The sequence below is a fragment of the Metopolophium dirhodum genome, chromosome 8, assembly GCF_019925205.1.
Source record: "Metopolophium dirhodum isolate CAU chromosome 8, ASM1992520v1, whole genome shotgun sequence".
NCBI lineage: Eukaryota > Metazoa > Arthropoda > Insecta > Hemiptera > Aphididae > Metopolophium > Metopolophium dirhodum.
Window position 1 is genome coordinate 25,999,981 of NC_083567.1, and position 18,876 is coordinate 26,018,856.

Below are 18,876 nucleotides of genomic sequence, written 5' to 3' on the forward strand. Positions count from 1 at the left end.
ACCATATTATAATGTTATGATATTATTATTCCCATTGGACCAATGATACTACCTATATGATATAATATATTACACACTATTGTTGTATGTGCGTCTGAGCCGTACGGGACGGCGTGTTGTCGCTATTTATTATTGTACACACGTTTCCGATTGTCTTCGGAGATTATATTTCCCCGAACTCATTCCTTCGGTCCTCTTAATAATAATAATAATAATAATAATATGGCGTCTGACTCGATTCGTTTTGACAGCATCGCGTGCTGAGTCGGTGCCCATTTCAGTACGATCAATTTTGGGGACGGGTCGCATCGGTTCGCCTGGTCGCGCTCGATTCGTGCACCGATTAAGAATTCGATGTCCTAGTGTCAAAAAGAAATAGAAAAGAAACGACAAAAAAAATATCGAGCTGTAATACTTATAATACTCGTGTAGAATCGAAATTGACAAAAATAAATGACGAGTCGACCTATCCTCTGATTCGACTCGATTTGTGTACGGATGAAAATTATAAAAAAAAGGAATTTCTCGATTGGTCCCGAAATGAACCTTATTTAATATCCGAGTTGTTCGGAATAAATTATAACCTGAGAGTAAACCAATAAAAAATATCATATTTTTGACGTACTCCAAATGCGTCACAGTTACCCAGGGTGGACCACGAGGGGATTGTTATTATTTATTTTACTATTTTGGTTTACACATTTTAAGTTTGGACGAGAGTAATCATGTATTATAGTTTTTTTTTTATTATGTACTAACGTAGTGACTTATAAATGAGTTGTAGTTGTGTTCTCATATTATTGAAGTTAAAATAATATGCAGTTTCCCCACCATTTCCACAGCCACCATTGTAAAAATTACTTCTATAATAAATTGTATATTAATAAATTGTACCATCATTATTGTTGAACGTTAGTTCTGTTTCTTAAAAGTCCTTGGCTGAGGACCAAACGACACACTTCAATAACGTTACGGACGTAACCATGCTATAAAAATACAAAAATCAAAAGCGAGGTGCACTCAGAACATCGCCATAAAAAAATGTTGTTAGTCGAACGACCACGACCACGACTATTATACTGGTATGTTATACAAAATATAGATAGGTAGGTATGGTAGTGTTCAAACGCGACCGAGCGGGTCGGAAACGAGGTTTTTTCCGGAAACCGGACGAAGTGGCCGTGCAGAGAGACTCGTGAAATATAGATATTAATGACGTAGTTATTATACACCTATCGCACCGGATCGGCCGGACCCGATGGTTCGAAAATCGTCAGGTGGCGGTCCAAGTCACATTCCACATTTCCGTAATACCATTATAATATTATTATAATAATATAATCATAATAATATGTATGGCGACAGCTTAGCGAGTGCGTGTAGGGCTTAAGCCGTCCTACACACCGTCGTGGCACACACGACACCGACGCCGGCGCGCCGTATCGATTCGACATTAACCCGTGGCGGCAAACCTTCTTGGCCCGCGACGCAAACACGGTTTTTACATTTGCCACCATTACCAGCAGCAGTAATATACGCGTCACCGTACTTAGCCCCCACCGGACGCCACCAACCCCTATACGCCACCCACCCGAGCTGGTGGCTTTTGTGCGCGTCCGGACCGGTAACCGATTACCACTCGCTAACCGCGCCCCGTGCTAACATTCCGGTTAATATTTCCGGACGACGGGGAAAATGTGCGGTTAGGCTTAATTTCTCGGCTGTGCATAGTGTAGTTGTATTGTAGTGCATACGCGCGTATCGTCCGATAAAAATGGCGTGAAATTATAAATGGCGAATACCTATGTCGAGAGACGCGGAGAAATTAATTTATTAGAAAATAATAACATAATATTATTACCTAAAGATAATATTATTATGAGCAATAGTTAGTTTTCAACATCTAACACTATATCGCTCGCATTATCTCGTATTTAATATATAGCAATATATTTTATTATTATTATACGTTCCGTCTGCGTTATGTCGAGCTGAGTTATGGTAATTAAATAAAATCAAATGACACTGTGTTGGTAGGTATGTTAACCCGCAGCAGTCGGCCTCTTTTATTCCATTAGCTTTTCCTAATAGTGGAAACGTATTAAAGGGGTAGAAGGTTCGCAAATACTAACTTCTGAAAAAGCTTCAAACACAAATTATAAATCATACCTGGTACAAGCCGTATTTAATATATTATTATTACAATATTAAACTCTATAAAGAGAATTTAAAATGAATACTTCCGTATAGTTTTTGATAAAGCTTTGTACAACCTCCAATTCGAATAACTTCTCATCATATAAGCCTTAAAAGAGATTTGTACATAATGAGTTTTGTGTGGATTGTGAGTATTGGTTTTATAAATGGACGTGGTAAATGTAATTGGCTCTTGAGCGCTTTTCTTTTCAATTTAAGTCGTGGGTCCTAAGTCAGCTTTTAATCGAAGGTAATATTTGCTTTACGAAGAGGTTGGAATTGTGTAAAGACGGAGGGTCGGATCTATTTAACGTAAACGGAAATATATTAAATTAATATATACAGGGTTATCTGGGTTTATTTTGATTCACCACTCTGACCACCAGCTGTGTCTTGCTATGAATTAAATTTAACATGCGGTTAGATTTTTTTTCCGTAAATATTAAATATGATGTATCGAACTTTAGGACTTTATGATTGTATTGTTTACTTATAGGTACTTGAGTATACGGCTTATGCTAAAATTTATGCTAATACACTATAATTGTAACTTGTGACTTAGATGTAGGTACCTATGATAAGATGAAACGTTAATATAATAATATTATGTCGATAAGTATGTCTATTAGAAATTTTAAGACGTTCAACGAATGCTCCAAGTATTTTTGAGATAGGTATGCGTAAAAGATAATATTATATAATGACAATATAGTGTCGTACCTAATCAAACAAAACTCCCAACACAACTATCGCTGAACATAAGTAAGAACACACCGTTCAGAAATAACAAAATGTCAACACCAATTCCATACAAAGAAATTCTCAGCAGATAATTATATTTACAATTTTTTACCGTAATAATGGTATAATAGTACTGTCTATGAATTCGCTCTTTTATGGTTTTCATTGATTCGTACGGAGAAAAAATGTGTTATGAAACGTTTCGACATTTTCGATGTTTGTGGAGGAGCATAAATATTATACTGAGCGTTGTCGTCGGTTTCCTTTAGTTATTCAAACCCACACGGTACACAAAATATGCGACAACGCACCCACATCATTATACCATGCTACTTATCGTGGGTTAAGTGACGCGAAGTTGGGGATTTTTTCTTCTGCTCCGCTGACGTCACCGCCACAGCAGCACCGAACCGCGACGATATCCGAAACGGTTTTCGCGACTTTATTTGAAACGTTAAAAGCATTTTGACGATTTTATACGTTGATTGTAATTTGTAATACATTTATCCGACGAATACACTTTCTGGTGTACGTCAAGTTAGATTATGTAGATCGTTTAAAGATCGTAATATGCTATTATCAGCTTTTATTTTGTATACCTAAACGAATATTATGTACCTTAATATTATAAGTGGATTTAACATACTTTATCATACCACGGTTGACTGCAGTGTATTATGTTCGTGACCTTATATTGTTCTTATTTAGTCTTATCGTACTAACACCAATTGGTCGATTGCCGTTTCATGTGTGCTCTACCGACGACAAACTTGGGTGACTTGCACACATTTTGAGTATTAATTATTATGGTATTCTACGGGTTTACTCTTTTCTGAAATGAGTACGTACTTACGTATTATTCAAATCTCACCATAACGATTTCAGTAACCTATTTGATCAGCGCATACAGTTATTTATAAATGCAAATGCAAGGTACGGTGAATGTAATTTAAGACGAATTATTTCGATTAATACAACTTTACTACTGTGAACTGGAACATTTCACTGGGAAGTCGAGCTTTGAAGTAACCCACTGGGTAATCAAAAACCTCTCTTGTAACTTCCTTTCTAATCTTCTCTTCCAGAGGAATCAAATAGGACGTTCCCGTGGGATGTCTGCGCTGCTATTAAAGCACTATAAATATGTTGTATAAATAAAGTAGTTTATATGGGAAAATTGTATGTTTATCAGTGAACAACGTAATAATATATTCTTTTTTATGAACGGTATAACATTTTGTTCGTGTTAAATTGCTCGTGTTTGACCAATTTTTCTTTTCAGTGAAAAATAATTATCAAACACTTTCTACATTTTGGTACGTTCATATCAACTCTTGAAACTTTAATACGAACAATTCAAGGCGCGGAACAAAAATATGTAAACGTAATAAAATATTACGGTACCTATAAAAAATTTGCTGCGTTATACTTTATTTTTTTGTTTTGTTACTACATAAAGGCGAAGGGTTGAAAATAAAATAAATAATTTATGTGCATTTTCATTTTCGTCCTGGTCTATTTAATTTATTGATTTTTTCGTTTATGTTAAATTTGTAATACGAAAACGGTGTGCAGAGTTCAACTAAATAGACGCTTTATATTATATCATAAAATCAAATTTAATACGCTTAAGATTTAAGACTTATAATTTTGTGATGCTGTTTAATAGTATAATATAATGTATAATGCATAATATTAATATAATCGGTTTGTGGAACGCCCTGGACGGCCCTCTTATATAAAACACTGCGCAGACACCGACGTCAGTACAATCGTGTATATGGTTGATTTTAATTAAATCGATTCGAAAGGCTTTTTAAGTGGATTCATACCGTGGCACTACTACTACTATAATATTATATAGGTACGGTATAGGAAAATTCCAGAAAATATCATAGCGTACAAAGAATAATAATTAATACACTTGACGCGTGATACAGACGTGTGAACGTTGGCGGAACTAACGTAACCAGCACAAAGCGCACTCGAAGGGCGTACCCATATAATAATACTATATAGGCACCGTCCATAACATCTTCTAAAGGATCAAAAAAAATTAATTATTAAATAAGCCACGTTTCAGTTTGTTATCAGTTCTTTCAACGGAAATGTCGTACACATTTCGACGCCTGTTCGCGAGACGAAAAGTGAATTGCGCAAGAGAGAAAAAAAATCATTTCCGAACTATTGGTTTTATCGTGTGCTAATAATATATAATATAGTGTAACAATCCAAGGATTTTGGGTGTGCAACCTACTCTGCAATATTAAAGTAGTACCCACGCAGTACATTATATTAATATTACAACAAAACGTGTCATTATATTATTACTGTCAACGTACCCGTCACTCTGCGCACGTCATAATATCGCACACGTATTATTATTATTATATTATAGAATTACACGAATAATAAATTTACGGCGGTCGCTGGCGGTAATACCATCTCGTAATAATTAAAGGCTACAGTGGGGAGGTACCTCATCCCATTATTGCGCGTGAATTGTTAATGACACCCGACAACACCCGAGCACGTTACTTAAAATTAATTTTTACGAGAGTACCAACACTTCGTTATAATAATATGGCAAGACCCAAAACCATCGCAGGCGTATTTTTCGTTACGAACTACCTACTAAACGTCTCGGCAAATCATGTGATTTATGTGTGACGAACCAATTTGAATTAATATTATTATTTTTATTATTATTATTGTTATTATTATTATCGCACGAGACGTTTCGCAGACTACGTTACCGTCTACGTTCGTTATCCGCCGCACTCGTTTATATATTTTCACACCCACACAGTTTATTATTATTATTTTTTTAATTTCTGAAAATTTACAATCTGTATTTCATAACACAAAAAGGAAAAATGTGACATAACACTATATGTAAACATAATAAAAACAACACATGAAGCATAAAATGAGGGAAATCATCCAGCGATGGTACCTATACCCTCCTATTATTATTTACAGCATGCCGTGGACCACCAAAATCTTAAGCGGTCGCCTCGAGTCGCAGTTATGTATATGATTGTTTATATTGTACCTATATTATTTGTTTGTGTTTCGATTTGTTTACGGCCATATCGGTATTCCGTGTTTTATGTAATATATAATTTATGGGCGAGCGAGTAACCTTATAATCATGAATCGGTGGAACACAAAAATATTATAACGATAAAATTGATAAGGGTATTCTACATAATAGTAATAATACGTATTTATATCGATTTGATTAAATTACAGTTTTAGGCGGTTCGTAGTTAACAAGCGGTACGTCGCAAAGTATTTAATTTAATTTATTATATCATTAGCTCCCCCTCACTTAGGCTTCTTGTTTCTAAACATACGTCACGTCGGCAAATAAAACGATAATACTATATCGACTTTGGACTTTTATCTGTTCATTTCCCGGCAATAAAAGCGGTAAATTAATTTCAAGTTGGTATATATATTGCGAGATATTATATTATAATACAATAATAAAACAATTTAATCGACTACCTATCATATAAGAGACACATTTTTATTTTTCAGTTAACATATTTCTTCTCTGAACGCCGTCAGTTTTTTTTAAATATTACTTAACTTCTTTAGTCGTTATATTATATAATATATTATGACGCAAAAATTACGTATAATTTTATTTTATTTTTTTTTTACGTTTTCGTTTGTTACTCTGCCGCCTGGGAGTAGCACGAGATTGAACGAACTTATTTGAAAAATAATAAAAGAGAGTTGACAGGCGTAATATAAAGTAACTACCCTAACCCTTCGGTGAATATCTGATTTCTCTTATTATGACTGATGGACCAGCTGATATCCCTTTCGCAGACTTGACGCATAATAAATATACATATTATATACCTACCCAGTTTAATAATAAATATCTGTTATTAGCGTCGCATTGGAAATCTTCGCACGGAAAAATATAAAGGCGGAGAACCACATCGCGAAAACAGTGTATAAGGTACCCATTTAGAGTGTAAATGTATGAAAAAAAACTTTTGAAAAAATAACTAAAAAAATGTTTGATTTTGATTTTGAGTACTCAGCCCTTTTTTTTTTACTTCTCTTCGATTTTTCCACTCTCCTTTATTATCATCTCGACCGCGACAGACCTGTCGGTCGAAATCGCCCGATCGGCCGATCTCGCCTCGAAAGTAACAATAATACGTTTGCATAACGGTGAGCACATATGGCGTCGGAAAAACTGTAAACTATCCAATTGCCGAGTTCGCGGACCATCTGCGCCTCACGCTCGCCGACCCGTCTGCAGCAGGAGTGCCGGGGTTGGATTTCAGAGGACCGGGAAGAGAAGGCATCAAGTTTTATATTATCGAGTTCCCGACGGTGTAAATATGCAAAACATCGGTTATTGCTCGTGCACGCACACACATACTTACCCCCAGCCATACGTCCTTAGCGTATACTACCTACCACGCCTATTTCTTCGCCAACGTTGCGCCACCGCTGCTTTTATACGTCGACATTATTACTCTTGATATTTCAAAGAAAAAATAATAATAACAATATCACATAATATTATATTTCATAACGCATATAATACACTATATATACGGTATACATATATAATATTATGCTGCAGTGTACATAATATTAAAAAACATTCGGATGTATGCGCGCATAGAGTAGTCGGGAATCATTTTATTTTATTTTTCCGAATTGCCGTAAAATAATTTTATTAATAGATGACCAAACGAGAGGGGTCTTTATAATATCAGTACAGCTATATAAAGCATGGTTTTCCGTACGAACTATATTGAAACGTATCAATAGACATGCACACATACAAAAGAACATGATAATATAATATTTTTATGGAGTAGACCGCTCCCATCGAAGTGTTTCACGGAACTTCATTCGTAAAAAAACGCTCTCCAGTGATTGTATAATACGGTTTCAGTCGTTTTGGTCGTCTGATGCCCTTGGAACGGTCGAATGGTCTCGAGTACGACTGCAGCTTTTCTATTTCATACCGCGATATATCTATTGGTACCACGGTGAATAGCATATTATTATCGTTATTTTTAAGCCAAGGTGGTCCGGAGGGAGACGTTTCGACATCGTTGAAAGACTCGCATAGTTTTGCACGCCCAAATGGGTTTCATATTGACGACGCACAGAACAAATTTTTGTTTGTCCATCCCCATGTCGAACTGTCGTTCAATACTAACCGATTTCGTTGACAATTATTTTTGACTCATTTGTTGTATTATATACGCCTTTTAGTTCAAATGAGAGCCTCGGTCACATTCCTCGCTGATATATTTTGTTTGAATATTTTTGGATATAATATAATATAATTGTGAATTTGTGATAAACGTTAATCGTCTGAATGCTTGAATGGAAAGGTGTCCACAATATAATAATCTGATATTCGTTGAATAAAAGGTAAAAGATACCTATCAAGGGTTAGTTTATTTATTATTTATGTCGAGACAATAATATACTAGTACAGAAATAACGATCCGTTACGATTTTTCTCAGTACGATTTACACTTTCATGGGTCAAGTCATTGTACTACGGTAAAATTTTTATAAGGAGAAAAACCGACGCAATATTTTTCTATTGTTCAAATTAACGATTTCATTGTTCAATTGCCGTACAGGGTTCAACTAGAGCGGGTGTTGTGTAATTGTTTCGCTTCACTCACCTCGGCGAATGAAAGTGTAAAGTGTTGTGATAATAAATCTATAAGCAATAATAAATTGTTTTATTACAACAAAATGTTCGGAAGATAAGAATTTCGGTTAATAACCGTGTGGTAGTGATGGTGTCAATGCCGTTAGTTAAAAAATGAACAACGTTGAACCCTCAGTCGTTTTTCTTTACACTTTTTAAAACTACTTTGATAATATCGAGAATTACCTTTAAAAGTAACGTCCACACACAATTTGTAACCTATTAAGGGTATTTAGAAACTCTTTGAGTAATGTTTTTATACCAATTGTATATTTAAGTAATATGATTTTTAAAAAATATACGATTAGGATTTGATTGTTGTCAAGTGTACATTTGAAATTGATTTTTGATAATTATTATAATCACCATGTACCTAAATATCAAAAATATCGTAATAACATGTAAATTATGCCAATTAATAAAATATTGGTGGATAATTTTTTTTTCTTTAAATATTGGTATTTAAAATTGAAAAAAACCATTTTTACAATAGATGATATTAAAAATCAAATTAAATCATGTGTTGAATAAAAATCAATTTGACAGTAAATTTACTAATATACACGAACCAAATCTTGATGTTATTTATTATGGTTACATGCTAGGGATAAGTTAATATAAAAACTTTATTTTAAAGCGTGTATTTTATTATAATGCAGTTGTTCAACTAGTATTAGTATTAAAACTATTTGCCTTATTAACTTTATTAATTTTTATAATTTATACAATTTGATTTCTTTTATAAATCATTTATTGATAACCTGTCTTTAATACTATATACTCAATTATATATCATATTATATTATACAATTAATACCTACATAATTTTAGGTATTATTTTAAATTATTAAAAAAAAAAATATTAGTTCCTACTTTCTATTATAGTTTCTAAATAATCATTACGCTGTTTCGTTTTAGGTTACTCAACACAAGTTTAGAACACCTTATATACCCATTGAGTCTGTCTGTTAGTTATATCAGTAGATAAATATAGTAACAATTGTCGATATTAAGATATTTCTTTATTGTCCGTAGTTACTGTAAATAAATCGTAAATTAAATTATAGTTTATTGCTTTGTATTAAAATACCTACACAATTAAAAATTTAGTACGCTTCCTGAGTGTAAATTGTATTTTTAGTTCGGTTTTGTAACTTAGGCTCATGATTATTTTCTGGTTGGAAATCTGCTTTAGTATATGTTTCAAAAATGTTTTCTTACACTCTTTTGACGAGTTAAGATTTCGCTACGGATCATAAAGATCGCTTTACAGTATACTTAATTCTTTGCTTATCCATATGATACCTTTACCCGCTAAATCCTTTTTATGAAATTTCCCACTACTTCACTATTTTGTCATCTTATCTCCGCTCTCTCCCTCCCTTTGAACATTAACTAAGATGACGCCAGGAACAGATCTATCCTTCACCTTTTTCTTCCATACCGTTTATCCCATTGGGCATCTATAAATCGCAGTCCCGACCGTACTTAGTAATCGTTTTTCGCAGCTCAGAAAGCCCTAATTATATAATCTCCGTGACACCTTTCCATTCTGCGTAATCCTGTTAGATTGTATTTTGTGTTTTACTATACCTACAGTATTTTACCCTTTCCGCGGCTAGTGACGTCCACTCAACGACCATTATTTTCGACCTAATGTTAACTATTCACAAAATATTCTAGTGCATTGTGTTTTGTTTTTAAAGTCAGTAACTCCTTGGTATACAATTAATTGTTATATAATATATTTATTTTTAAGACAAGAAATTAAAATATAGTTACCGTATGTAAAACAAAAAAAAAAAATTATTTATATATTTTTAGAATAGGATTTTACACGTGAATATTTATTATTTATCATACTATCATTCATTGTAGTTTAGTACAGCTATAAGGCCATAGCATTATTTTGAAATTATATAAATAAATTAGGCACTTTTCAAATTTATCTTTACTACCTAGGTACCTGCTATATTGTTTTTTATTTCATCCTCACAAACCCAAGAAATCACCAGAATGAATTTAATATTAAAATGGTTCCCAAGACTATTATCCATTCCAAAACATTTACTGATTTGTTGTTGCCGTTGTATAATATGAGTTCTTTTTATATTTTGTAATACAATGTAGGTATTGTGTACTTCAAACCTGTAACATTGATTTATTAACGCAAAATAATGTTTGTAATGCTGTAGTAATTGGAGAACCACATTTTGTATATCAATTATTATACACATTTTTATAGACATTGAATCACACGTCTTATTATATGTCTCTCATTAGCATTTTTCCTTTTTCAATCGCCGTCAGTATCTTGGTTGGTATATTTTATAAATACTGACATTTTTCAACGGGAATTGATCGACGGCCTAGTACAAAAAAAAAAAAATGCAGAACGTCGCGTTTTCCGTCGACTTTTTTCCCATACGGATTGCCGATGAATACATGGAAATTTAACGACGTGTAGCGATCAGAATAACCTTTAAGCCGGTAAAATTATTTCCGCTGCATTAGAATTTATTACGGACAAATCGAATATAAGCGGAGCGCGTTTGATATTGAAACATTTTCCACATGACTGAGCCGATTGTGCATGGCAATTTCCACTGCAGCCTCGTCCTGTAAGAGAGAATCAAAAGACCGAATAGCGATTATTACTATCCGTTTTTTTTCTCGTTCCATGTTGATAAACTACTATATATGTGTACATAATACTAACCATTGGTTTTATTTATTTATTTTTTTACGTACAATTTCCTCATAAATAATCTTATGCGATAATAAAATATAATATATAGTCTTATCAATTGTATGATAATATCCTTGTACTCGACCTTCGCAGTGACGTGCCCAGGGTAATTACTCAACCCCGTTCTATTTTTAAACATCTAATAAATTATTATTATTTTCCGTATTTCGCACTCGACGCGGGTCATGCTATCTCCTTATCATTTAGATAAGAACAACAATAAAAACGAAACGATCACGATGTTATCAACATTGTTATGTGAGTAATCGCATGAAAAATGTTGTCTGTAGTTTGGAAATAAAGTACGTCACGACCACGCCTGTTTTATGACCAAATATTTTCATACTTGGACGACAGAATAAAAAAAGCCATAATTTTGACAACTTTACTATATGATCATTACTTCCATACAATTAATAACTGAATTATTAAGATTTCTAACTGCTACTTTTGAGTGTTTTGTACTTGATTCGTAAAACCAAATTATACGACAAAATAAATATTAAAATATTTACATTTAACACGTCATGTTGTACGTATCCCTAAATGTACCTACATTATTTAACGCTTGGTAAATAATAATCGGTTTTGAGGTACTTATTCTTATCGACAGCGCATTTTATTTGTTATACGTATTAAATTATATTTTGTAGTCTAAGCTCTCTATCCTTCAATAATCCCAAGATCTCTTACTGTTATTTATTTAAGTAGCTATAAGGTATCTCATTAGAACTTGATACTAACAAATATTTCAAAAGTAACATTTATTTTATAACACGGCGCTATGAGTAGGCAAATTAGGTACACTAGCAAGTTTTTTCTTAGTGTTATTTTTAATGCATCAATCCATTTTTAAACATAATATTGTGATTACACATTTATACGTATTTTATAAAAAGTAATTCACCAAGTGGGCTCACAGCCTTTTGTCCATTAATAATGCATTTTTCAATTTCAAATACTTAGATTTTGATTAACAATTCATACTAAAAAGGTAGTTTTTATTGAAAAAAAAGTAATTTGTATCTTCATAATACACTCTTTAAATGGCTTTAAAGTATAAGTGTTTGAAAATATGGTTTTAATGGGTATTTAAAAATTCTAAAAATCAGAGTTTTAATGTTTAGATTATTAATGGGTAACCGGAACGTGATCATACTTCGTGAATTACTATGTACATAAAAAACAAAAACAAAAAACACTGCAGATCGGGCTGTATCTGTTTGAAAGTACCTAAAGTGTTTGAGTCCAACCGACCATAACGGATAGATATATGGTAATAATAATAATAATTATAATAATATACACCAAACTACGTTTTTGAATGCACGCACAGTTATTTTTTATGATTCTAATGGAAAATATTACTGGTTTTTGTTTCGATTTTCATCAATATTAGCCATTATATATACGATAAAAGTTTCATACCATAATATACGTATGCGATATGCCCATCAATTAGTTTTAAATCATCATTATAGGTACCTAGGATGATGCGAAAAATTCATCGAGCACCGAACTTTGCCGCTAATTTATAAGTTACGATGAAAATCTTTTGGTCGAGGTATGGTCGTTAAATATGTTTAGAACCGATAAACCGAAAGTTTAAGAGTAATAAAAGAAAATCGTTGTTTAAAATTTGTTCGGTATACCCGCTTTTTACAATGAATTCATTACTCACAACAACCAACATCACTTGGCGTACAGTAGATACTGCATTACCAATTATAATATGAAAACGTATTTGCGCAGTACGCCATAAAGATGAATTAATTTAAGTCACGTTAAGATTCGATTTTGTATCAACATTGTTTAACACATTTGTGTCCGATTTTGATATAATATTATGCTCAAGTTTTATTCAGCATCGTGACTTAATTTAGTAATATTGTGCATTTGTGTGTATAAAACATATTTAGATATTGTTTTGCCATAATTTATTACGAATAAAATATAGTTATGAAAGTCACAAATCGTTTTGTATATATCTTATGAAGTGTCGTTAAAAAATATTTATTTCATACTCGTAAAATATATTCAAAAATTAAACTGCGGAAAACAGTGTATACGATTACTATACATTCGTAACAACTGCTGTCAATAGTACGATAATAAATCGTATTTCAATTAACCGGAAAAATAAATTTTTATAATGACACCGTGTCGCATAATCCATTACCATTGACTGATATTTTATTATACTGCAGTTATGAAAGTTTTTGGAATCTCGGTAACAATGAATTCCTGTAAATACTAAAATAATAGTTTTTATTTAAATGATATACCCACTTTGCGAGTACTTTTGTTCGTAAATCAAAAACTTTTTAGTTCAGTATGACATTTTAACATAATAATATTATATTCCAAAAATGAATTTATTCCTTGTTTTTAATTTTTTATTTCATACAAAAAATTTCTATTTTTACACTTCAGTTTACATATTATTAGGTATATACCTACGTATATTAGCTGTGGTTATCGAGTAAAATAATTAATAAGCATTTTTTTTCGTACACGCTATATTTACAGCTAGACTATTGAATTTGATTGGTAGTGTTTTAAACTACCTAATAAAAAATTGGCAATTATTAGCATATTTTAATGTTTGATGTAGGCATGGCGTTATGCATGTATTATATATTTTATAAAATATAGACAAACAGTCTACGGGCATTCTGTTTTTAATTTTTCCCTATTCAATGTGAAACACTTCTGTTTTTCCTGTGAAAACAATCTACTCTGGTCTAAATATATCGCTGGTAATTGATCCGAAAGCAACGACAAATTTCATTGTAGGCGTTACTAAAAAAAGTAGTTATAACTTTTCCTGAAACACTCGAGTACAATTTATACTCAACCTATAACACCCGGTATAATAGGAACACCTATAAACGAGATACCGCGAAGTGCGCCATAATAATATTATGGCAGATAAAAAAAAATTCTTCGAACTATTTTTTTAATAATTTTCAAACAATACCGTGAAACGCATACATAAAATATACATTTGTTCTGGGATTTTGATCTTTCGGTTAGGATACCGAAGTTACCATGATTATTCGCACTGCTTGTGGTATATTATTATTATTTAACTTTTTAACTATATACCGAAAAATTGTAGAAATTTTGTGTAATTTCGTGGAAATGTGGTAGCGTTGAGATATGTGATATCTATCAGATGCGTTCCGTGAGACACGAAAATTGACGGCGTCGACGTCAAAATTTACTTCCGATTGACTTCAAAACGACTTGTAAATGTATTATATGCATGTATTAATTTATTATGTACCTATATACGAGTGTGACTGCGTGTCCATACGAACACGAGAAAATTTCAAATTCACGCGTCTGCAACGCGTTAGTCTAAATCGTTTTCGACGCATATTGTGCTTATATATAGTAGCAGTAAATGTAATCATTGTTATTAGTTTGCTATACGAACGCATTCAGTGTCTATGAATGGGTTCTTATAATGGTGTTAAATGTGCATATAATATTGTACATTAGGGGGACGAAGTGGCCGAGCGGACTAAGGCGTCGGCTGCGACGCAGCCGACGCTGGTCCGATACCTCGGCCGCAAACGGCATTTTTCTTCGGGCAAGTCACGGTGTCCAGAGAACAAGTGCCGCCATCCCCCTCCCGGGGCATGGCAAAAACCTACGGGTGCCCCATTAGAAATTTTGCCAAACCCAACACACACGTGTAAAAACCCTACCGTTACAAACCCTATTACCTACAATCAGCTAATGGCCATAGTCGACGGGCTTAAAGATCAATAAAAAAAAAAATAAAAATATTGTACAATATTATCGTTACTATAATAGGACGTGCAAAAAGGTCAATTTTCTTTTGGTACCTATATTATAGGTATATATTGTAATATTGTAATGCGAATAAGTCGACATTCTAAATTTACTAATGGAGGAGTAGTAGTGTTCACACAGATCCTCCTCTGCTGTCGGTTCAAACGAAAAAAAAAAAAAAAATTTACTAATGATCATATCCCGCGAGTAATACTCGATATTATATTATCATTATGCAAGACGATGTTATAGCTTTGTAAAAAAGTCAAGAGTATGTAAAACTGATTTCATATTATCGTATAGAATATCGTAAGTATACCACGATTGGTTACTCTCTCCCACATATTAATAGATATTATTAACTAACATTAATCACTTGTTATTTGTTTCTCTGGCTGAATAATAACTACCCACCTATATCATAATAGGCATAATAATATGTTATATCATAACAATATAGCACGTACCAAAACTACAAACAAACGAATTTCACGTGTCGTTATTATTTAATGATGTAATTTGAAAACCAACAGTGAAAACTCAAAATAATTATTTTTAATTAGAACAACATAATATTTTCAAATGAATATATAGCTGCAATTGTAATGTTGTATATTTTAATTTAATTAAACTATCGTTACTTTTAATGTCTACGGGACGGGAAAATGTATAACATAATGTAATCCGAACAATAGACCGTTACATAATATAGCACATGGTTTAATGGTAATTACTGTTCCAATCGGTGCATGCGATCGGCAATCAATTTCAAAGCAAATTTTTGTTTTTGTTTTATGCAACGCGTGTTAGGATAAGTTGTAGGTATAGAAATATATTATGCGCATACGTGTCAATAAAACTAATTGAATCTTTTTTGTTTTCGTTTTCGACAACGTGACATATTGTTACCTTATAAAATTGATTTCAAACATTTAAAATTTTATAGGCACATTACAGGGCGAGGCTAGTGCTGTTTGGTCATAATATTCATATAAATTATTATAATCACTATTTTACCTACCTCCAAGGAATGTAGGAATGTATTCCGGTGAGCGAGTGAGATCAAAGAAAAATATTTTAAAATGTAGTATTAAATTGTACCTATTTCGTACAACTATAAATAATGAAAAAATAAAATGGTTAGCGCCCTCGCACCTACGTCGTATTACATATACACTATAATATTAGAGTATTCTCGTAAAAATAAGACAAACATTTTATAATGTTACTAGGTATATCGTTATCAAATCATTAATCATCGTACCTATATTATAATTTAAATGTATTCAATAGAATACGATCAATAATAAATTCAAGTGTGCGAGAAGCAGTCGTAATTCGTGAAGCATAATACTATAAAGAGCATACCGGTCAGGATTATTATGTTATACAGGATGCGACAGAGCCGACTGAAGCGTTTTGAAGGGCTATAAATTACGAACAGTTAAAACTAGAGAAAAACAGTTTGTTTTATTGAAATAAGTAGAAAATCCCATTTTTGAAATTGCTTTTTGAAAATTATATCTTCAAGATGGCGGCCGTCAGAATCGATATATTGTTGTAGACGATCTCGCAGGTGCGATTTTAGTGTGCGGCAGACCCAACTGACAAGTTTATGGGGATCATTAGTCTAAGATAAGATAAATGCATGCCTTTATTAGTGGTATATTTTGAATTCCACAATTATGCTGTTTTTAGTCGTAATCAAGGTCTGGACAGTTGTACATCGAGGGTTCGTCGTGCGTGCGTATTACAGCCCTTGAAACTAGTCCTTTACTTCTATGACGTATAGCTAACTGCGGTATACTTACACGAGTGACGACTGATGCAGTTGTTACCGCGTCATGCAGTCTAGTATCGCGATGCGATAGATATCGACGTGGTATTTTATCTCATAACAATTGTACACCTACGACGCGTGCCAGTTTCGTCTGTAAACATCGATTGTCCGCAGCGAAGGTTTTGAAAATATTCGATGTGGAAACATCCGATAAAGTATATTGCTGTCATACTTTACACCGTTCAGACGTATTATTATTTCACTATTTATTATTATATTTTTAAAACAACAGTTTAACTTTATCCCGGTGATCCGTGTTTTCAACAACATTCTCGAGTCAATCGAGTTTAGATAAAATAGGTATTACGGGTGGGCGGAACTTACCAAAGCGCCGGGGATACTCCACGAAATGACTGTGTGCACATACGCCTGCAGCATAATTGCAGATAGACCGAATAGGAGAAAAACAAAATGATAAATCGAATTTATATTCGAAATCTCGACGGATAACCGTAGTTGGCCTGTGTGCAGATATGTGCACGATCGCCCTGTATAATATATACGATATTAATAATAATGACATTAATGATATTCAACGTCCGTTTGTCGGTTGGTGTTTTGCAGGTCACGAGGTCGTTGCGAGCGATGCCGTAGCGGCGGTGCGGTGCCGGAATGACAAACAGCCCTGGGGCCTACCATGCCGCCGCCGCCGCCGAAAACAACCGTAACATCGGTCACGCAGCTGCGACGTCTACGTCGACGACAGCGCAGGGACGCCGCAGTCAGGCCGACGCTTCTCACTACATCATGCCAGCGGACCCGTAAGACCTTTTTTTGTTACATCGTTATTTTTATTTTTTTTTTACCACACCCTCGCGCGTCACGTAGTCGTGTGTCGTTTTTTTTTTTATTTCCGTGGGGACAATAACGTAAACATAATATTATTTTCATAAATTTAAAACGTAAGAAAAAAAAATATTTATGGCGATCAGAAACAAAAGTCTAGTGAGGTCGTCGTTAAATTGATATAACATTGCCTACCTGATAACCTACATAATATTATATCATGTGATGCAGAATACGGTAATACTAAACGGGAAGGTATAGAGGAATAATATTTGTGTTGTCTTCACAAATATCTAATAACATTGTGTGATAAAACAACTTTACATATTTTAAATTTTTATCATAATTTAATCAAGTAATTATTTTATTACAAGTAATGTCTAGTCTACTATTATATTAGGCATAGATCCGCTCTTACTGTTCTCGTCATTACCATCGACCTGAAACGGGTCGTATCTGCTTCTGATAGAATTGGAGAGTTTTATATTGTAGGTTAAGATGGGTGATGGGAGTTGGGTAGTAATGGTCAACCATTCAGTAGATCAGTGGTTCCCAATTAGTATGCAGCCACAGACCCCTAGGCCTTAGCTAAATCTTAAATTGGTCCATGGACGCCTTTTTTGTAAATACTTACTTTTCAATTTGAATAAATGTATTACCTATCTATCTTTTTCGCGATAATCGAGTTTTAATAGTCCAAAAATTCCGGAATTTCCAATTACTTCGAATTTAATAATTTTACTAAAACTAAATTAAAATCAAAAATCACTACAGTGCTACACAACCATGGACTCCCTAACATCAACACCTGGTCCCTTGGGGGTTCGTGGACCACCAATTAGGAACCACTGCAGTAAATCACAGTGGAGTTATTATTTTCATTATTCAAAATCAATTTTTGTTCAACCCACCTAAAAAATGAATATAACGATAAAACCAAAACTCTATGAATTTAAGTAAATAAAAAATAACGAATTGTAAAATAAACCAATTATAGAAGGTCTGACGGTTTAATCAGGGCTTAATTTTTTTTTTGGGGGGGGC

The 18,876-nt window shown here is 33.3% G+C and overlaps 1 protein-coding gene across 2 annotated transcripts in view; it reads left to right on the top strand.

The window, feature by feature from the left end:
* The window catches only part of LOC132951180 (uncharacterized), a 143,095-nt gene that overhangs the window by 89,989 nt on the left and 34,230 nt on the right, over window positions 1–18,876 (top strand). For both annotated transcript variants that reach the window (XM_061022940.1, XM_061022939.1), the window contains exon 3: window positions 17,611–17,807. In XM_061022940.1, coding sequence (XP_060878923.1) covers window positions 17,659–17,807 — 149 coding nt within the window. In that variant the 5' untranslated portion in view covers window positions 17,611–17,658. The remainder of the gene's footprint in view (window positions 1–17,610; window positions 17,808–18,876) is intronic.